We start from the raw sequence: 15579 nt of genomic DNA on the forward strand, positions 1-15579 counted from the left end.
TTGTCATTTTATCATAGCCAGTTGAATAATATCAAAATATTGTATTCATGCACATGGAACTATACCTTTGGGTACACCTGCTAATGGCAATTTGCATAACACTGATTTGAGCTGTTCTTAATCATTGGCCCCTCTTGTGTTGCCACAGTAAATGAAGTCATTCACTCAAAAAATAAACGTTTAGCCTCAACAAAAAAAATCAACGCAACAGTTTCCATTAGTCTTTCTTAGTTATGACAACTTAACAATATTGCATTGCACAAATTAGCTTTTCCTCTTCACTCAAAGCTTATTTTAAGTAATGCTTACTGAATAATTGTTTTCATAGGGACAAGTTTTTAAGTTCGTAACTCAAAAAAATATGTTAAGTCAAGTGACTTAATCATTTTATTCAAAGTAGTTTAATTTGTTGTCTACTTAATTATAATAACAATGCACACAGCTTTTTAAGTAGCAGTAACTATATATATATATATATATATATATATGTATATATATATATATATGTGTGTGTGTGTGTGTGTGTGTGTGTGGGTATTATGTTACCAAGCTAATTTTATTAAGTCATGGCAACTTGAATTTTGTTTTAAGCTTACCAACAATAAAATTTGAGTGTATATGACATGCTAAATTAAGTTCATGTAATAGCCAACATTATTATTTGAACATAACTTAAAAAATAAAGTTAGCAACTTACAACTTACAACTCACACTTTTTACATTGCATTTATGTATTAAATTAAGTGGTGTCAACGGATACTCTGAATTACTTTTTAGAGTGTTGAAGTAGTAGTTCTACAGTTCGACAATAATACAGCTTAATCAATTGTGCAGGTGTACCCGTCCATACATTGTTCAGTATACTGTTAACAAACCTACTTCTGCAGCAGGGTCTCCACACTCGTGTGAACAGCATGGCTTTTAGTGGAGCACACCCTCGGATGTACAGCACCGGAGTCAGGGCAGCGTTGACCCGTGGAAAAATGCGAGTGGGGTCAGTGCCTTCGTTCCTAAAGGTGAAACACTTAACAGTAGAAAAGTTACATGCCAGTACGTGACAAAAAATGGGCGTCCAGGTGCCCAGATAGAAGGCCGCCACCACCAGAATGAGATTGACCGAAGCTCGCTTCCCGTCATTTTCTCTGGAATTCTGATCCCTACTCAGCTGGACCCTGGCGATGATGAACAGGCGGATGTTGAGCCCGATCATGATGACGATGGTGAAAATGTTGCCTATAAAGGTGCCTATGTTGGTGATTTGTCTGGCTATTCCCCTGGTGACCAGATTGTGGAGGGCAATGATGAAGAAGGCGTAGAGCCAGTAGGCGCAGATGACCAGTATGGTTCTGTTCAGACTCATACGCTGCGAGTACTTAAGGGGTGACACCACGGCATGGTAGCGGTCTGCCTGAGCGGCCAGGATTGCCATGTATGACAAGCCCAGGAAGGTGTGAACAATGTAGTGGGTCCAGGTAGGAGAGTCGAATCTGTCCTTGATATCAAACACCCCCACGTAGTAGTAGGACACACCGGTGCATATGTCACTGAAGCAGGTGCTCAGCATGTACATGAAGCGGTTCTCAGAGCGCAGGCTTCGGTTCAGGAGGATGGCCACCAGCACGGACAGGTTGAGGAAGATGATGGCCGTAGCCAGCAGGATGTTAAAGAGCAGCATGAGCACGTTTCCGGCGTTGGTGGGAGGCAACAAGAGGGACAAACCCTGGCTGGTGTTAGTCATCAGAGCGAATCAGAGTCTTCATGACGCGCCTGTGTGATCTGACTCGGCACCTGTTGGTGTGAAAGAAGAGTGCGCTATCTTCGTTTTATGAAGGAAAGCAGTCAAACCTTTAAGGGAGGGGCGGGCGGGGGCGCTTGTTTAGTTGTCAGTGAAGTGAGAATAACACCCAGTGGCACATGCCCTAATGGGGATAAGGGCACTTGTTTGTTTCATGTCATATCATGTATGGTTAACATGTTATATGTTGAATGTACCGTAAACATGTCATATATTAGATAAGCATGTTTACCTGTTCCACTTTGTTAAACATTAAGAGTTAACATTAAGTTGATGTAAAATGGAATAAATATTTTTGGATTGCAATCAGTTGAAACCCTCAATATGTTTTCATTTAATTACCTTATTGTGAATAACATTCACTATAGGCAATGTGCAAAGGTTTTCAGTCACTATTACATACAGTGGTGTGGAAAAGTGTTTCCCCTCCTTTCTGGTTTCTTATTTTTTGCATACGGTATTTGTCACACTTAAATGAGATCATTAAGCAAATGTAAATATTTGTCAATGACAACACAACTGAACACAAACTGCAGTTTTTAGGTAAAACTTATTACTATTAAGGGAGAAAAAAATACAAACCTGTGGCCCTGTGTGGGAAAAGTGATTTCCCCCTGGTTAAAACACAACTCAGAATCAGAATCAGTATAATAATACATATAGCTGAATGAAATTGCAGCAGCACCATTTTCAGGGCAAGACAGCATGACAGTACAAAATATAGAAATCAGAAATTAAAAGAATAATTAAAGAATAAATAGAAGAATTAGAAGAATAAATAATAAATAACGAAAGGGTCTACATCAGGGGTCTCAAACACGCGGCCCGTGGGCCAAATGTGTCCTGCAGGACACTAGTTTGAGGCCCCCACCTTGATATGAAAGTTTAATGTTAATGCGGCCCGCGCAAGTTTGATATGGATGCTGTATGGTATCATGTACCCAGAAAAAAATATTACGTTTGATTAATGTTCATGTTAAAGGTTAAATAACTGTTAATAGTTATCCTCCCTATCCGTGTGGAAGTGGTACGTTTTTGGCTATTTAAGTTTAAAGGAAATAACTTGAAGGCTACCGTTTAGGTCGCTAGCTCTCTAGTTTGCGAGTTAGCATGTGTCTCAAGACCCTGCAGTTGCGCAATATGTTGTAAATAAAAAGAGTATAAATGTGACTATAGTCGTGTTTTGTCATGTCTACAGGGCTCCAATAATTCTTACGTTTTTATGATTTGCCGTTTTATTATTATTATTATATTTATTTACTACTGATTGATTGATTTTCTTTATTCTTGATTTGTTTATTTATTTTTCATCTTATTTTGTGCAGAAAAATAAAAATTAAGATATTTGAGAACAGTGGAATGTTTTATCAGAGCTTTTATTGTAGAAAATCTGAACCAAAGCACTGAAAAAGTTTCTATATTTTTCTGTTTTTAATAAATGCGCATTTTTTTGGGGGGGGGGAAACCTGATGCGGCCCAGCCTTGCCCAGACCCTAGCTCCAGTGGTCCCCAGGTAAATTGAGTTTGAGACCCCTGGTCTACATTGTAGAGGACGATTGGTTGCCTTTGTTACATGGTTACATCTTGTTGAGGGAGATGATGGCTCAAGGAAAAAAATAGTTTTTTAGTCTGTTTGTCCGTGCCCTGGTACATCTGTATCGCCTCCCAGAAGGCAGTCGCTGAAACAATTGTGTGGCAGGGTGAGAGGAGTCCTTGATGATCCTGAGAGCTCTGCTGACACACCGGAGTTGTAGAGGTCTGCTAGGGAGGGGAGAGGGCAGCCAATGGTCCTCTGTGCTGGTTTGGCTGTCCTGTGCAGCCACTCTCTGTCTGCAGCAGTGCAGCTCCCATGCCAGATGGTTAGGCAGTACGTCAGCAGGCTCTCGATGGAGGAGCGGTAGAAGGCCAGCAGAAGTTTCTGGGCCATGTTGTTTTTCCTGAGTACTCTCAGGACGCGTAACCGCTGCTAAGCCTTTTTGATGATGGCTGAGGTGTTTTGCGTCCAGGTCAAATCACCGAAGATCTGGACTGCCAAGAATCTGAAGTCATGGACCCTCTCCACATTCTCTCCATGATCTCTTTAGTCTTCCTGGTATTCAGAGTCATGTTATTTTTAGAGCACCAGGTTGTGAGTCTCTGAACCTCCTCTCTGTAGGCTGTCTCATCTCCGTTTGAGATCAGCCCGACCACTGTGGTGTCATCCGCAAATTTGATGACCATATTGTTCCTGTGGGCCGGACTGCAGTTTTAGGTGTAGACACAGTAAAGCAAGGGGCTCAGGACACGGCCCTGTGGAAAGCCAATGCTTAGAGTGCGTGTGGAGGATAGGTGGATCAGTCTGGAAAAGGTCATGAAGCTATTTCTAAAGCTCTGGGACTCGAGAGGACCATAGTGAGAGCCATTATTCACAAATGGCAAAAACATGAAACAATGGAACTTCGCAGAAGTGGCTGGTCGACTAAAGTTCTCTCAGAACTTATCCAAGAGGTCACAAAAGACCCCACAACAACATGCAAAGAACTGCAGGCCACACTTAAGTCGGATAAAGTCAGTGTTCATGACTCCACCATAAGAAAGACACTGGGCAAAAAGGACCTGCATGGCAGAGTTCCAAGACGAAAAGCACTGCTGAGCAAAAAGAACAGTAATTTTGTCAGAAAATAACTTGATGGTCCACAAGACCTTTGGCAAAATGCTCTGTGGGCTGACGAGACAAACGTTTAACTGTGTGGTCCATTATATCTGTCATAAAAGTAATGTTGCATTTCAGAAAAAGAACGTCATACCAACAGTAAAATAGAGTGGTGGTAGTGTGATGGTCTGGGCTGTTTTGCTGCTTTAGGACCTGCTTTAGACTTTCTGTGATAAATGGAACCATAAATTATGTTGTCTACCAAAAAATTTTGAAGGAGAATGTCTGGCCATCTGTTGGTGACCTCAAGGTGAAACCAACTTGGGTTCTGCAGCAGGACAATGACCCAAAACTGGAGAAAAACAAAATGAAGACTTAGGACCTGAATCCTATTGAAATGCTGTGGCATGACCTTAAAAAAAACTCCAATGTGGCTGAATGACAACAATTCTGCAAAGATGAGTGGGCCAAAATTCCTCCACAGTGCTGTAAGAGACTTTGGCAGGTGATTGCAAACATTTGATTGCGGTTATTAAGTGTGACAAACATGAGTTTCCTCCCACATTCCAAAAACATGCTAGGTTAATTGGCGACTCCAAATTGTCCATAGGTATGAATGTGAGTGTGAATGGTTGTTTGTCTATATGTGCCCTGTGATTGGCTGGCGACCAGTCCAGGGTGTGCCCCGCCTCTCGCCCGAAAACAGCTGGGATAGGCTCCAGCACCCCCGACCCTCGTGAGGATAAGCGGTAGAAAATGAATGGATGAATGAATGAATATGCTTTTCGTTGATCTAGTGTGCCCTCTAATGGCGAAAAGAAGAAGTGCCCGGTGAGGTTTGGCGGCAGGACTTTGTTAAAAACTTTTCAAACATTTCCATCGATGGAGACTTATGAGTTATATGAGTTACAGACAGCGTACTTATGAGTTATGTTTTGTTGTTTTACACTTCAAAGTATTCATTAAAAGAGCATGTCTCAAGGCCTGATGAAATGGTGTAGTATTTTTGACACGGTGACAATTAGACTCAATTAGCAAGTCCACGCTTCACGCTTCACTTCACCCCAAGACAAAACACCCCCACGGGGTTGTAATGCAGGCTTTAAAAACGGGGAAAGCGACTCTATTTGGCGGCAACGCCAATATGCTCCTGAATGGCACCATCCCTCTGTCAGTTGATTTTGACACGCCGGGCGACTTCTTCATCTTCATCTTCCACATCTTGTTCGCCACCACCGCGTTTCCGGTGGCCGGCTCGGTGGTGGTGGGCATCGCCTTCAGCCGCTCCCTGCGCGTCCAGAACCGCTTCATCTTCATGCTCAACACCAGCGTCAGCGACACCCTGACGGGCTTCTCAGTCTACTACCTGGGCCTCTTCGACGTCCAGGAGGGCTACCCGTCCAGGAACGGGACCTTCTACATCCTTCCGTCCTTCCTGGGTGTCAACGTGCTGACCTTCCTTTTCGCCCAGTTCGACCGCTACCTGGCCGTGTGCCACCCCTTCTTCTACAACCGCTACATCAGCAGGTCGCTGGTCATCGGAGTGTGCGCCTTCTGCTGGATCTACACCTACTCCATTCTCACCGTCCAGAACATGGTGCCCATCTCCAAGGCGGCCCAGATTAACGCCTTCGGGGTGATGACTCTGCAGATCATCGTGCTCATCAAGGTGCTAATGACCATCAAACTGTACATTATCGCCAGGAACCACCTGGCCAGAGAACCCCCTAGCGCCGAGAGGGACAACAAGAAGGAGTCTCTACGCATCATCGTCTTCGTGGTCATCTGCTTCCTGGCCCTGTGGTGCCCCTCCTTTGTCAACATCATCGTCAGGCAGCTCACCAGGACTGGGCTCAGGTTCAGGAATGAGGCCACCAACCTGTTTGCCATCATGGCGCGCCTCAACGCGCTGGTCACCCCGGCCCTGTACATCTGGGGGAGTCCGGCTCTACGAGGGGCCGTGTGGAGGGTCGTGTGGCGGAGGGTGTGCCCCAGACGGAGGGCCAGGTAACAGAAATACAACAGTGTTATAATTGCGTCACAATGACCTGTATAAGTCACTTTTATTTTCTCTGTTTTAGAATTGATTTCAACTGCAATGGAGCTACAAAAAGATGAACATCAAAGATGCTGGTATGATCTTTTTTCTTGTTTAATAATTCCAAAAAGATGCTTATTCAAATGCAGATGTTGTACACTCAAAAAATAAATGTTTAGCCTCAACAAAAAAATCAACGCAACAGTTTCCATTAGTCTTTCTTAGTTATGACAACTTAATTTGAAATTGCTTTGAAGCAACAAACAATATTGCATTGCACAAATTAGCTTTTCCTCTTCACTCAAAGCTCATTTTAAGTAATGCTTACTGAATAATTGTAATAATTAAAAGGGACAAGTTTTTCAGTTTGTAACTCAAAGAAATATGTTAAGTCAACTGACTTAATCATTTTATTCAAATTAGTTTAATTTGTTGTCTACTTAATTATAATAACAATGCACACAGCTTTTTAAGTAGCAGTAACTTTATATGTATGTATGTATGTATGTACATGTATGTATGTATTTGAACATTTGAACATAACTTAAAAAATAAAGTTAGCAACTTAGAAAGTATATCTCAATCAATTAATTGCATTTTTTACATTGCATTTATGTATTAAATCAAGTGGTGTCAACAGATACTCTGAATTACTTTTTAGAGTGTATTGTTTATTTCAAACATTATTAAAGACCATAGTTTGACTTTGTTTCATACAATGTGTGTTTTTTAAGTCATCTGAATTAGCCCCAAAACAATATGACACACTCCAAAAATTAAAATAAATGAAAAAAAAACTGTGACTAATATTTTCAACTTGTTATACACACACTATTAGTGAACTTTTTAATTGTACAGACATGTGTGGAAATGGTTGAAATGATGTACTGTGCAGTCTACTTTCTATTTGCTAACATAATTACGTTTTAATAAAGGAGAATATTGTATAGCATTATTTTGATTATGGATTTTGCACAAATGTTTGAGATGATCCAGGTCCATGATATTTATATATATTATATATAATATATAATAATAATATATATTATACATAGAAATCCAAATTTTAAATGTATTAATTTCAATGGGAAAAATGTTGTAACTTATCAATGTCATTTGAAGTCCAAAAACAATAAAGCACGTATTAATAAAATTCGTATTAATTATTTTATATGTCATTTTATCCGTTAAAAATATAAAGTGTAATTGATTTGACTAGTTATTTTAGCGCTAACTTGTGTTCATAATAACCACCAAGCAATTGAAGAATGAGAATTGGCAAGTTTGTTTGTGTATTTGGTAATGGCGACCCGTTTCACTCATTAGTGACACAGATTGCTTTGACTTAACTTTTCCAGTAGATGTCGCTAATGTTGCTTTTCACTGAAGCATCAAAGCCCCGACTGTTCCAGTACTTCAAAGCTTCATGACAATTATATCAAATATATATATATATATATATATATATATAAAATCACAAACATTGTTGTGTATATATATATATATAACAATGTTTGTGATTTTAAATAGTATCTGTAATTGTGGCTTTACTGTTATCTGGTGTTGATCGTCATGTATTACAAATGCATACGAATTTTATTGAATGCTTTAATAATGTTTTCAGCAAAATGTTAGCTCATTACCACAATGGCGCACACTCAAGAGATTAATTGTGCCGTTATTTATGCCATAGGATGTGTTATAAAACAGGTTTAACAAGTTTGTAAAATCTTGTCCTAATTCTACTGGATTCTTGACATTCGATCCAAATATCTAGATGGCATCTCTGGACAACAAAATTTTTCTTTGCGTTTTAAAAGCTTCTTTTTTCTTCACTTGGACCTGCAATGAGTTCATGAAATTAGAAAATACAGACACTGAATAAGACGTTGTTTGTAAAAACAACTACATTTTCATTTAATTGCGATTCTTAGTCTGCCGGTACTGTATATTTTACACTATGAGTGCATGTATTGTTACTCGGCAACAGGGGCAACACATGATAATGAGTGATCTATAGGCTTGCCTATGTAATATCATAACTTGTACCAGTATAATACCTTACATGAATAGCCTACCAACAACTGGGCAAGAGAGGAAATATTTCTTTCTTGACCTGATGGAGTGGTGGTTAGTTTCAAATAAATAATATACAAATAAGTACATCGTTTTTGTGTCAAAATGGCAGTATTCCATCATGATGTTCCATCACACATAACAAGTAAACAATTCAATGAGTATCCCACAATTTAAACAATTACATTTTCCAAACTAGCCCAGTTGGTCCACTCGCTCCAGGCTGACTGGACCAGCGAGTCCCTGGAATGGACTCTCAGCTTGGTGATTTTTTCTGGTATCATGGTGGTCGAGGAGAGGACCCACTGAGGAGACACAAAGGAGCGGTGAAGGAGACACAAAGATTTACAAATTAGCTTTGTGTAAAGAATGGTTGTAGAAGTTCACCTTGCCGTCATCCTTGCGCTCAAATTGAATCTGGTGCTCCAGGCTGAAGAAGCTGTGAGGAGTGGACCAGCTGGATGGAGGATGGATGGTCACGGTAATGTTTGGACCCACATTTTGGCAGCTGACTATCGTAGGACTATCTGGTTGAACTGGGTATAAAAGAATGACGATAATAATGATAATGCGCTGTTTCATGATATGAAAAACAACCTATTTCTATAATGACAGCTGTGATTTTGTGGACTGCATGGTATCATCACTCACTGATATCTCGAAGATAAAATCGTTTGGTCCTCCTGAGGATGGAGTGGTCCATGATGGCCTCGGCTGTGAGCTCAAGCATGGAGCTCTCCTCAGCATAGGGTGTGAGGGAGTGGGTCAGCCTAAAGTGTAATCTCCCATCCTGGGTCTGATGGGTGTTGTAGACCCACTGACAAAGGTCACCTCCATCACGACTGTTTTGGCGGCATTGACACAAAATATGTTAAAACTGTGCCTGGGTTTGTTGTGTCATTGCGGCAATAATGTGTTTGTATACCAGTGTGGTCCCAGTCCAAGGCGCACGGCTTCATATTTTTTGGCGGTCCATATGCAGCTAAAAGCGCAGTTATAAGACCTGGCGCGACAGCTGAGAAGAGAATCTGTAAAGACACACAATGTAAATAAATAAAAAGGCAAACTCATCATAAAATAATGACATGTTATCTCACCAAGCTTTTTTTCATTCTCGACCTCCAACAGGAGAAAAATGGATGCCGTCTCATCCTTAGTCAAGCAAGTGTACTCCCCCAGTGTGGCCTCATCTACTTCTTTCACTATCAGATCTGGACCATCCATCGAGATGCTGTCATCCAAGTCCACATCGTCATCATCAAACTTCCATGTGACGTTGGTTTGGGATTTTGTGCCGCAGGGCAGCTTGACAGAATCAGTACTTGAGGCCATGACGTCTGCACGGAGGGAAAAGATGACGACTTAAACATGGATAAAATATAGTAATGCACAAATATAATATGATACAGTACAACATACAGGTTTTAGGGAAGTGCTTTAGTCCATTTGCTCCAATGAGGCTGAGGAACAGGAGCCCAAATATCAACAGTGACCTCTGTGGAAGAGAAATGCAGTATAATCCATTCAAATTAGCACACTTCATGATGATACAAGACATTCTATGGACTTTTCTTACCATTGTGGTGAAACAGTACTGATAATAAATGAAGAGCAGAAGTCCAGCTGCACTCACATCGATTGTCATGCTCCTCAACTGGACCCAGAAGCTCATTTTTATACTCACAGCAGAGCATCATCACCATTGTGGTGGGGGTGAGTGAGAAACTAAGAGACATAGTATAAACCGTGGCCACAGCCTGTTGAGCGACAGCATTTCCTGTTCAAATTTAGTAAAAAAAAAAACAACAACAACAAAAAACACAGGAGCAGCGGTTTCGAAGAAGATAATTCGATAAAAATGACTAATACTAAGTGATTCATAAGTGTTTAATGGGGTGGGGGTTGCCCTTGATTGACGCAGTATGTACTATTCTGATAAATAAACAGAATAACGATCTTATTTCCCCCACCAAGACGTCATCATCACTCATTTGAAGTTGGCAGGATTATGCAAAAACTACTTTAATAATTTCTATAAAAGTATGCAGAGAAGATGCCAAAAATACATTTAGAATTTTATCATTGTTAAGATAAGGAATTTGTTTTTATATTTTCTCAGTTTAGATTACCCTATCTACTGCATTTTCCTATGTAATTAAAACAGGCAAATAGTACATTAAAAACACCAGTGTACAAATGTATTGTGATTGATGTGAAAACTATGGAGGGTGGGATTAAATAAACTTGGCTTACGCCTTACAAAACTGTGGTGAGACCATCCATGTTGTTTGGTTGAGAGACAGTGCCACAGCGGAAAAGACAGGAAGCAGAACTGGAGGTAGCAGAGATGACGATGCTGAGGTTCTCATTGGGAGTGACGAGGATGGATAGGATCAGGAACGAGTACATCAGAGGGTCATTACATGTTAGATGCTTTGGAGATAAAGTCAGAGAGGCCAGACTGAGATGGTTTGGACATGTCCAGAGGAGAGATAGTGAATATATTGGTAGAAGGATGTTGCCAGGTAGAAGGTGCAAAGGAAGACCAAATAGGAGGTTTATGGATGTAGTGAAGGAGGACATGAGGGTAGTTGGTGTGAGAGAGACAGATGCAGAAAACAGGGTTGGATGGAGGAGATTGATTTGCTGTGGTGACCCCTGAAGGGAAAAGCCGAAAGAGAAACAAGAAAACGTATTCCACTGCAACTTGTACGTGTGTTCAAAATGAATGAAACCATTACCACATCTATATCTTATCTCATATCTTCATTAATGTCTATGGACAGGATCTCTAAGTGCAGCCAAGGTGTTGAGGTGCTCTTAGGGTCTTGTCTCTGCTATTTGCAGATGATGTGGTCCGGATGGCCTCATCAGGCTGCAACCTTCTGCACCATGGTTCTCAGTCACAAAAGGGTGGATTGCACCCTTCAGGTTGGGAGTGAGGTCTTTCCCCAGGTGGAGGAGTTTAAGTATCTGGGTGGCTTCTTCATGAGTGAAGGAAGGTTGGAGCGTGAGATTGACAGACGGATCGGTGCAGCGTCTGCAGTAGCGCAGTCGCTGGACCGGACTGTCATGGTGAAGACAGTCAAATTGTCATTGTGAACACAAACATTTAGCAAATCTACTGTGCAAATGGAGAGTAGCGATCGTGTAGATCAGGGGTCTCAAACTCAATTTACCTGGGAGCCACTGGAGCTAGGGTCTGGGCAAGGCTGGGCCGCATCAGGTTTTCCAAAAAAAAAAAAAAACGCATTTATTAAAAACAGAAAAATATACAAACTTTTTCAGTGCCTTGGTTCCGATTTTCTACAATAAAAGCTCTGATAAAACATTCCACTGTTATTCCAATATCTTAATTTTCATTTTTCTGCACAAAATAAGATGAAAAATAAACAAACCAATCAAGAATAAAGAAAATCAATCAATCAGTAATAAATAAATAAATATAATAATAATAATAATAATAAAACGGCAAATAATAAAAACTTAAGAAACCACATATAGTTGGTGGGTAGACAAATAATTTTTTTCAGATTAAAATGAACAAAGCATTATTAGAGCCCTGTAGACATGACAAAACACGACTATAGTCACATTTATACTCTTTTTATTTACAACATATTGCGCAACTGCAGGGTCTTGAGACACATGCTAACTCGCAAACTAGAGAGCTAGCGACCTAAGTGGTAGCCTTCAAGATATTTCCTTTAAACTTAAATAGCCAAAAACTTACCACTTCCACACAGATAGGGAGGATAACTATTAACAGTTATTTAACCTTTAACATGAACATTAATCAAACGTAATAATTTTTCTGGGTACATGATACCATACAGCATCCATATCAAACTTGCGCGGGCCGCACTAACATTAAACTTTTATATCAAGGCGGGGGCCTCAAACTAGTGTCCTGCGGGCCCGCATGTTTGAGCCCCCTGGTGTAGATAGTATAACATAAAGCTTTTGAGGAATAGATATGTCACAAACAGGATTTCCACTACTTAGTCATGAATTGGGCAACCCCTATTTATTAAGAAAATGTCATCAAAGAAAGAATAAGACCTCCTCATATGCATATTTCAACACATGCGTCACAAGTTCCTGTCATGTGAAATACAAGTTTCATCGTGCAAACTCTGCAACTCATGCTTCCTGTCGTGGGCTGCGTTACTGATTGTGTTATCCGCCACCTGGTATTCATCGATAATGGTGACATGCGAAGTGACCATTTGAGTTTAGCGAGTTGTTTTAATGCTGGAGGAACCACGGCGCAATTATGTTGTCATTGAGCAGCGGAAAATGATATTTTGATGTAATGTGGTTGTGTGTGGTTATCAGGGGAATGAGAATTTTCAGTGCTCCCTGCTCCATTTTTGTTTGTGGTTCTTTCATTCATTCATTTGCTATTGCTTGTCCTCACGAGGGTCACGGGGGTGCTGGCGCCTATCCCGCTTTTCTTTGGGCGCACCCTGCACTGGTCGCCAGCCAATCACAGGGCACATATAGACAAACAACCATTCACACTCACATTCATACCTACGGACAATTTGGAGTCGCCAATTAACCTAGCATGTTTTTGGAATGTGGGAGGAAACCGGAATACCCGGAGAAAACTCGCGCATGCACGGGGAGAACATGCAAACTCCATACAGAGATGGCCGAGGGTGTGATTAAACTGGGGTGTCCTAGCTGTGACGTCTGCGTGCTGTTTGTGGTTCTGAGATCTTCAAATTAGATTCTGAATGTCAGAATCTTTTTGGGACACCCTACTCCCACGGTGTATCAGATTAAATAATTTCTTATGCGTCATTAAAATGCCTTCAAAATATCCCCATGTACAGGTCAACATTTTCCCATGTCTTGATCTGTAATAAGCGCATGAACGCGAAATGAGTAGACCTGGCAATATTCCACCTTTGGAGTAAGTAGAACATATAAAGCAGGGTAGGGATATTTCCTGTGTGAATGGTGAATAACAGATGTCGAGGATGTACTGTGTAAAAGGTGTTCTGTTATGTTGCTGATTTGTCCATTAATACAAGCTTCTGAAGCTCCATATTCAGTTTATATATTATCACCATGTGGGAAAGAGATGAGTAAAGTAATAGAAATGGGTTTAAATGTATTTTTATTACATGATTAGTTTTACTAGAACATGTTTCTGTATTGGTGTGGTAAAGCAGAGTGGCAGCACGGAGAACAACATAAGGTTTCCACATTCACCTCAGTGGAATTAAAATACTTTTACTGTAGAATGATGCAGAACCATGTAGCAACTTTTACTTGTTTGTATCCCAAATCAACTTGGCGTGCAGTCGAGTCGGGCAAATACAAAATGAGGCGAGTTAAGAGCCGACAAAGTGTTTTGTTGGGGTCTGTTCAGTTTGCCTCGTTCTTTGAAGCCTCATCAAAGTTTTCGACAAGATCTGAAATATATGAGGGAGCAGTTAGAATGGGTTGTTTATAATTGTGGTGTAAATCAAGAAGACGCCATTGCTCACCAGGAACTTCATCATCCTCCTCTTCTGCATCAACCATGGGGCCTTTACTGTCACCGCCTAGAAAGGACACAAACATTGCACATGAGAGGTGAACAAAACAACTCAAAACGCATAAATATGGTGGGTTCAAACTGTTGTTCATACTTTGCTTGGGCAGTGTCTCTGCTAATCTCCTTAGGCTGGTCAGACTGTCTGCGCCGAGCTGGTTTAGGATACCCGGGAGCATCTCTGTGAGTTGTTTGTTTTCAGCGTGGCCAGTGATAGTGAAGGTGTTGGCAGCCAGGGACGCTTGCACCTTTGGGTTGTTGAAGTGGATCACTGTGCCCTGGTTTGTGAACATATTCACCTACAGAAACAGACATGTGGGAGGGGAAGAGGAGAGTTGTAGTTAAGTACATTTGTTAACTCATGTAGTGTAGTTATTTACAGAAGCTTGGTGCGGTTTGGCCCCACCCTTTGGACTGGAGGTTAGAGTCCTGTTTCAAATCAACCTATGTTTGACCTCAACATTTGATGATGATAATACAGGGCTGTATGTTTAGCTTTTTCACAAGGTAATGTCAACATTTATTCATACAGGTCTTGTACTGGATCTCGCAAGATGTAGCCGTACCTCCTCAATCCCTGAGATGTTGTTGACTCCGAGCTTCTTGAGGGAGAACTGCAGTTTCTTATCATCTGCTGTTGCTGTTCTGTGCACCACCTTCTTCTTTCTTCGGGCTGTTCCCTGCAATAACAACCACCACCACCACACAGTTAATGCTTGAAAATTGACAGACTTAAACATGTAGATGTAGCCCAGCTCACCTTACCACCTATGCGGACCTGCGCCTGCAATTTTGCAAGCTTCTCCTGGTTCATTATGGACTCCTTCATCTAACGGGACAAATAGAAGTTTGAAAACCAAGGAAGTTTCGCCTTTTGAGACAAGAGTGTACAACTGAATACATCTAAATGTAATACATTTCACTATTTAGTACACGCTGACTGGTAATAGAGCAGCTGTATACAAAATGGACAGTCTCCCTCAAATCCCACCTTGGTGTGGAGCAGCTGTGTAAAAGGGTTAAAAATAGACGCAGACTCTAGGTTTTGAACAGAGACCCCCACCATCGAAATCAGACAGAATGCTGAAATCTAATTTGGACTACAGTCATAGAGGTTAAACGTGTTATTTGCGCGATGCTGCAATGATTTCCCAAGGGAGTTGACATTTTGTAAACAATGTGTCTAACTCACACAGTGGGACGCAAGCTACTTATTAGCCACCAAGCTAATAGGCTAGCTCGGGCCTTTTCGAAGAGTTCTTAGCAAATATGGTGGCATGGTGTTCTCTAACTACTCATATTATGTAACTAATATTAAACACTGCGTTGAACCAGGTGTAAAACAAGTTGAATTACTTGTTAAAGTTGATTAAGAGGTGTACCAACCTGGGAGTGTATAATCACGCGGCTCGCACTGCCTATCGAAGCGCAGAGAAAGGAAGAAGAATCGGACGTGACGTATTAGGAACGTTTAGTACCTGATGTGACAG

The 15579-nt window shown here is 41.0% G+C and overlaps 3 protein-coding genes across 3 annotated transcripts; 1 reads left to right on the forward strand and 2 right to left on the reverse strand.

Annotated features, from left to right (window-relative positions):
- Nucleotides 1-5269: 5269 nt before the first annotated feature.
- LOC131127765 (sphingosine 1-phosphate receptor 3) lies at nt 5270-6438 on the forward strand. Its single transcript, XM_058069990.2, has one exon. It carries the CDS (start codon nt 5521-5523, stop codon nt 6436-6438), a length of 918 nt encoding a protein of 305 aa, XP_057925973.2. The 5' UTR covers nt 5270-5520.
- Nucleotides 6439-8312: 1874 nt separating this feature from the next.
- il12b2 (interleukin 12B 2) lies at nt 8313-10177 on the reverse strand. The gene is made up of 7 exons (XM_078789300.1): nt 10118-10177; nt 9961-10036; nt 9639-9878; nt 9467-9569; nt 9193-9383; nt 8924-9077; nt 8313-8856 (listed from the first exon to the last, which is right to left on the reverse strand). Exons 1-7 carry the CDS (start codon nt 10118-10120, stop codon nt 8715-8717), a joined length of 909 nt encoding a protein of 302 aa, XP_078645426.1. The 5' UTR covers nt 10121-10177; the 3' UTR covers nt 8313-8714.
- A 3475-nt stretch (nt 10178-13652) lies between these two features.
- On the reverse strand, nt 13653-15547 carry LOC131128561 (transcription factor BTF3-like). Its single transcript, XM_058071504.2, has 6 exons — nt 15476-15547; nt 14850-14918; nt 14656-14769; nt 14187-14388; nt 14043-14099; nt 13653-13967 (listed from the first exon to the last, which is right to left on the reverse strand). Exons 2-6 carry the CDS (start codon nt 14916-14918, stop codon nt 13921-13923), a joined length of 489 nt encoding a protein of 162 aa, XP_057927487.2. The 5' UTR covers nt 15476-15547; the 3' UTR covers nt 13653-13920.
- Between the last annotated feature and the right edge of the window lie 32 nt (nt 15548-15579).

Source organism: Doryrhamphus excisus, linkage group LG3, assembly GCF_037039965.1.
Source record: "Doryrhamphus excisus strain RoL-2023G ecotype Guam linkage group LG3, RoL_Dexc_Guam_v1.1, whole genome shotgun sequence".
Lineage (NCBI taxonomy): Eukaryota > Metazoa > Chordata > Actinopteri > Syngnathiformes > Syngnathidae > Doryrhamphus > Doryrhamphus excisus.

Bases quoted from the DNA above. Each gene is read 5' to 3' on its own strand.
- LOC131128561 (XM_058071504.2), bottom strand. From the start codon at position 14,918: ATGAAGGAGTCCATAATGAACCAGGAGAAGCTTGCAAAATTGCAGGCG. The intron at 14,389-14,655 runs GTACGGCTACAT...CTGTTTCTGTAG, and splicing joins ACATCTCAGGGATTGAGGAG to GTGAATATGTTCACAAACCA. The intron at 14,100-14,186 runs GTATGAACAACA...TGTCCTTTCTAG, and splicing joins AGAGACACTGCCCAAGCAAA to GCGGTGACAGTAAAGGCCCC.
- il12b2 (XM_078789300.1), bottom strand. The intron at 9,078-9,192 runs GTGAGTGATGAT...TTTTATACCCAG, and splicing joins ATTTTATCTTCGAGATATCA to TTCAACCAGATAGTCCTACG. The intron at 8,857-8,923 runs CTTCTACAACCA...CCGCTCCTTTGT, and splicing joins AAGGATGACGGCAAGGTGAA to GTCTCCTCAGTGGGTCCTCT.
- LOC131127765 (XM_058069990.2), top strand. From the start codon at position 5,521: ATGCAGGCTTTAAAAACGGGGAAAGCGACTCTATTTGGCGGCAACGCC.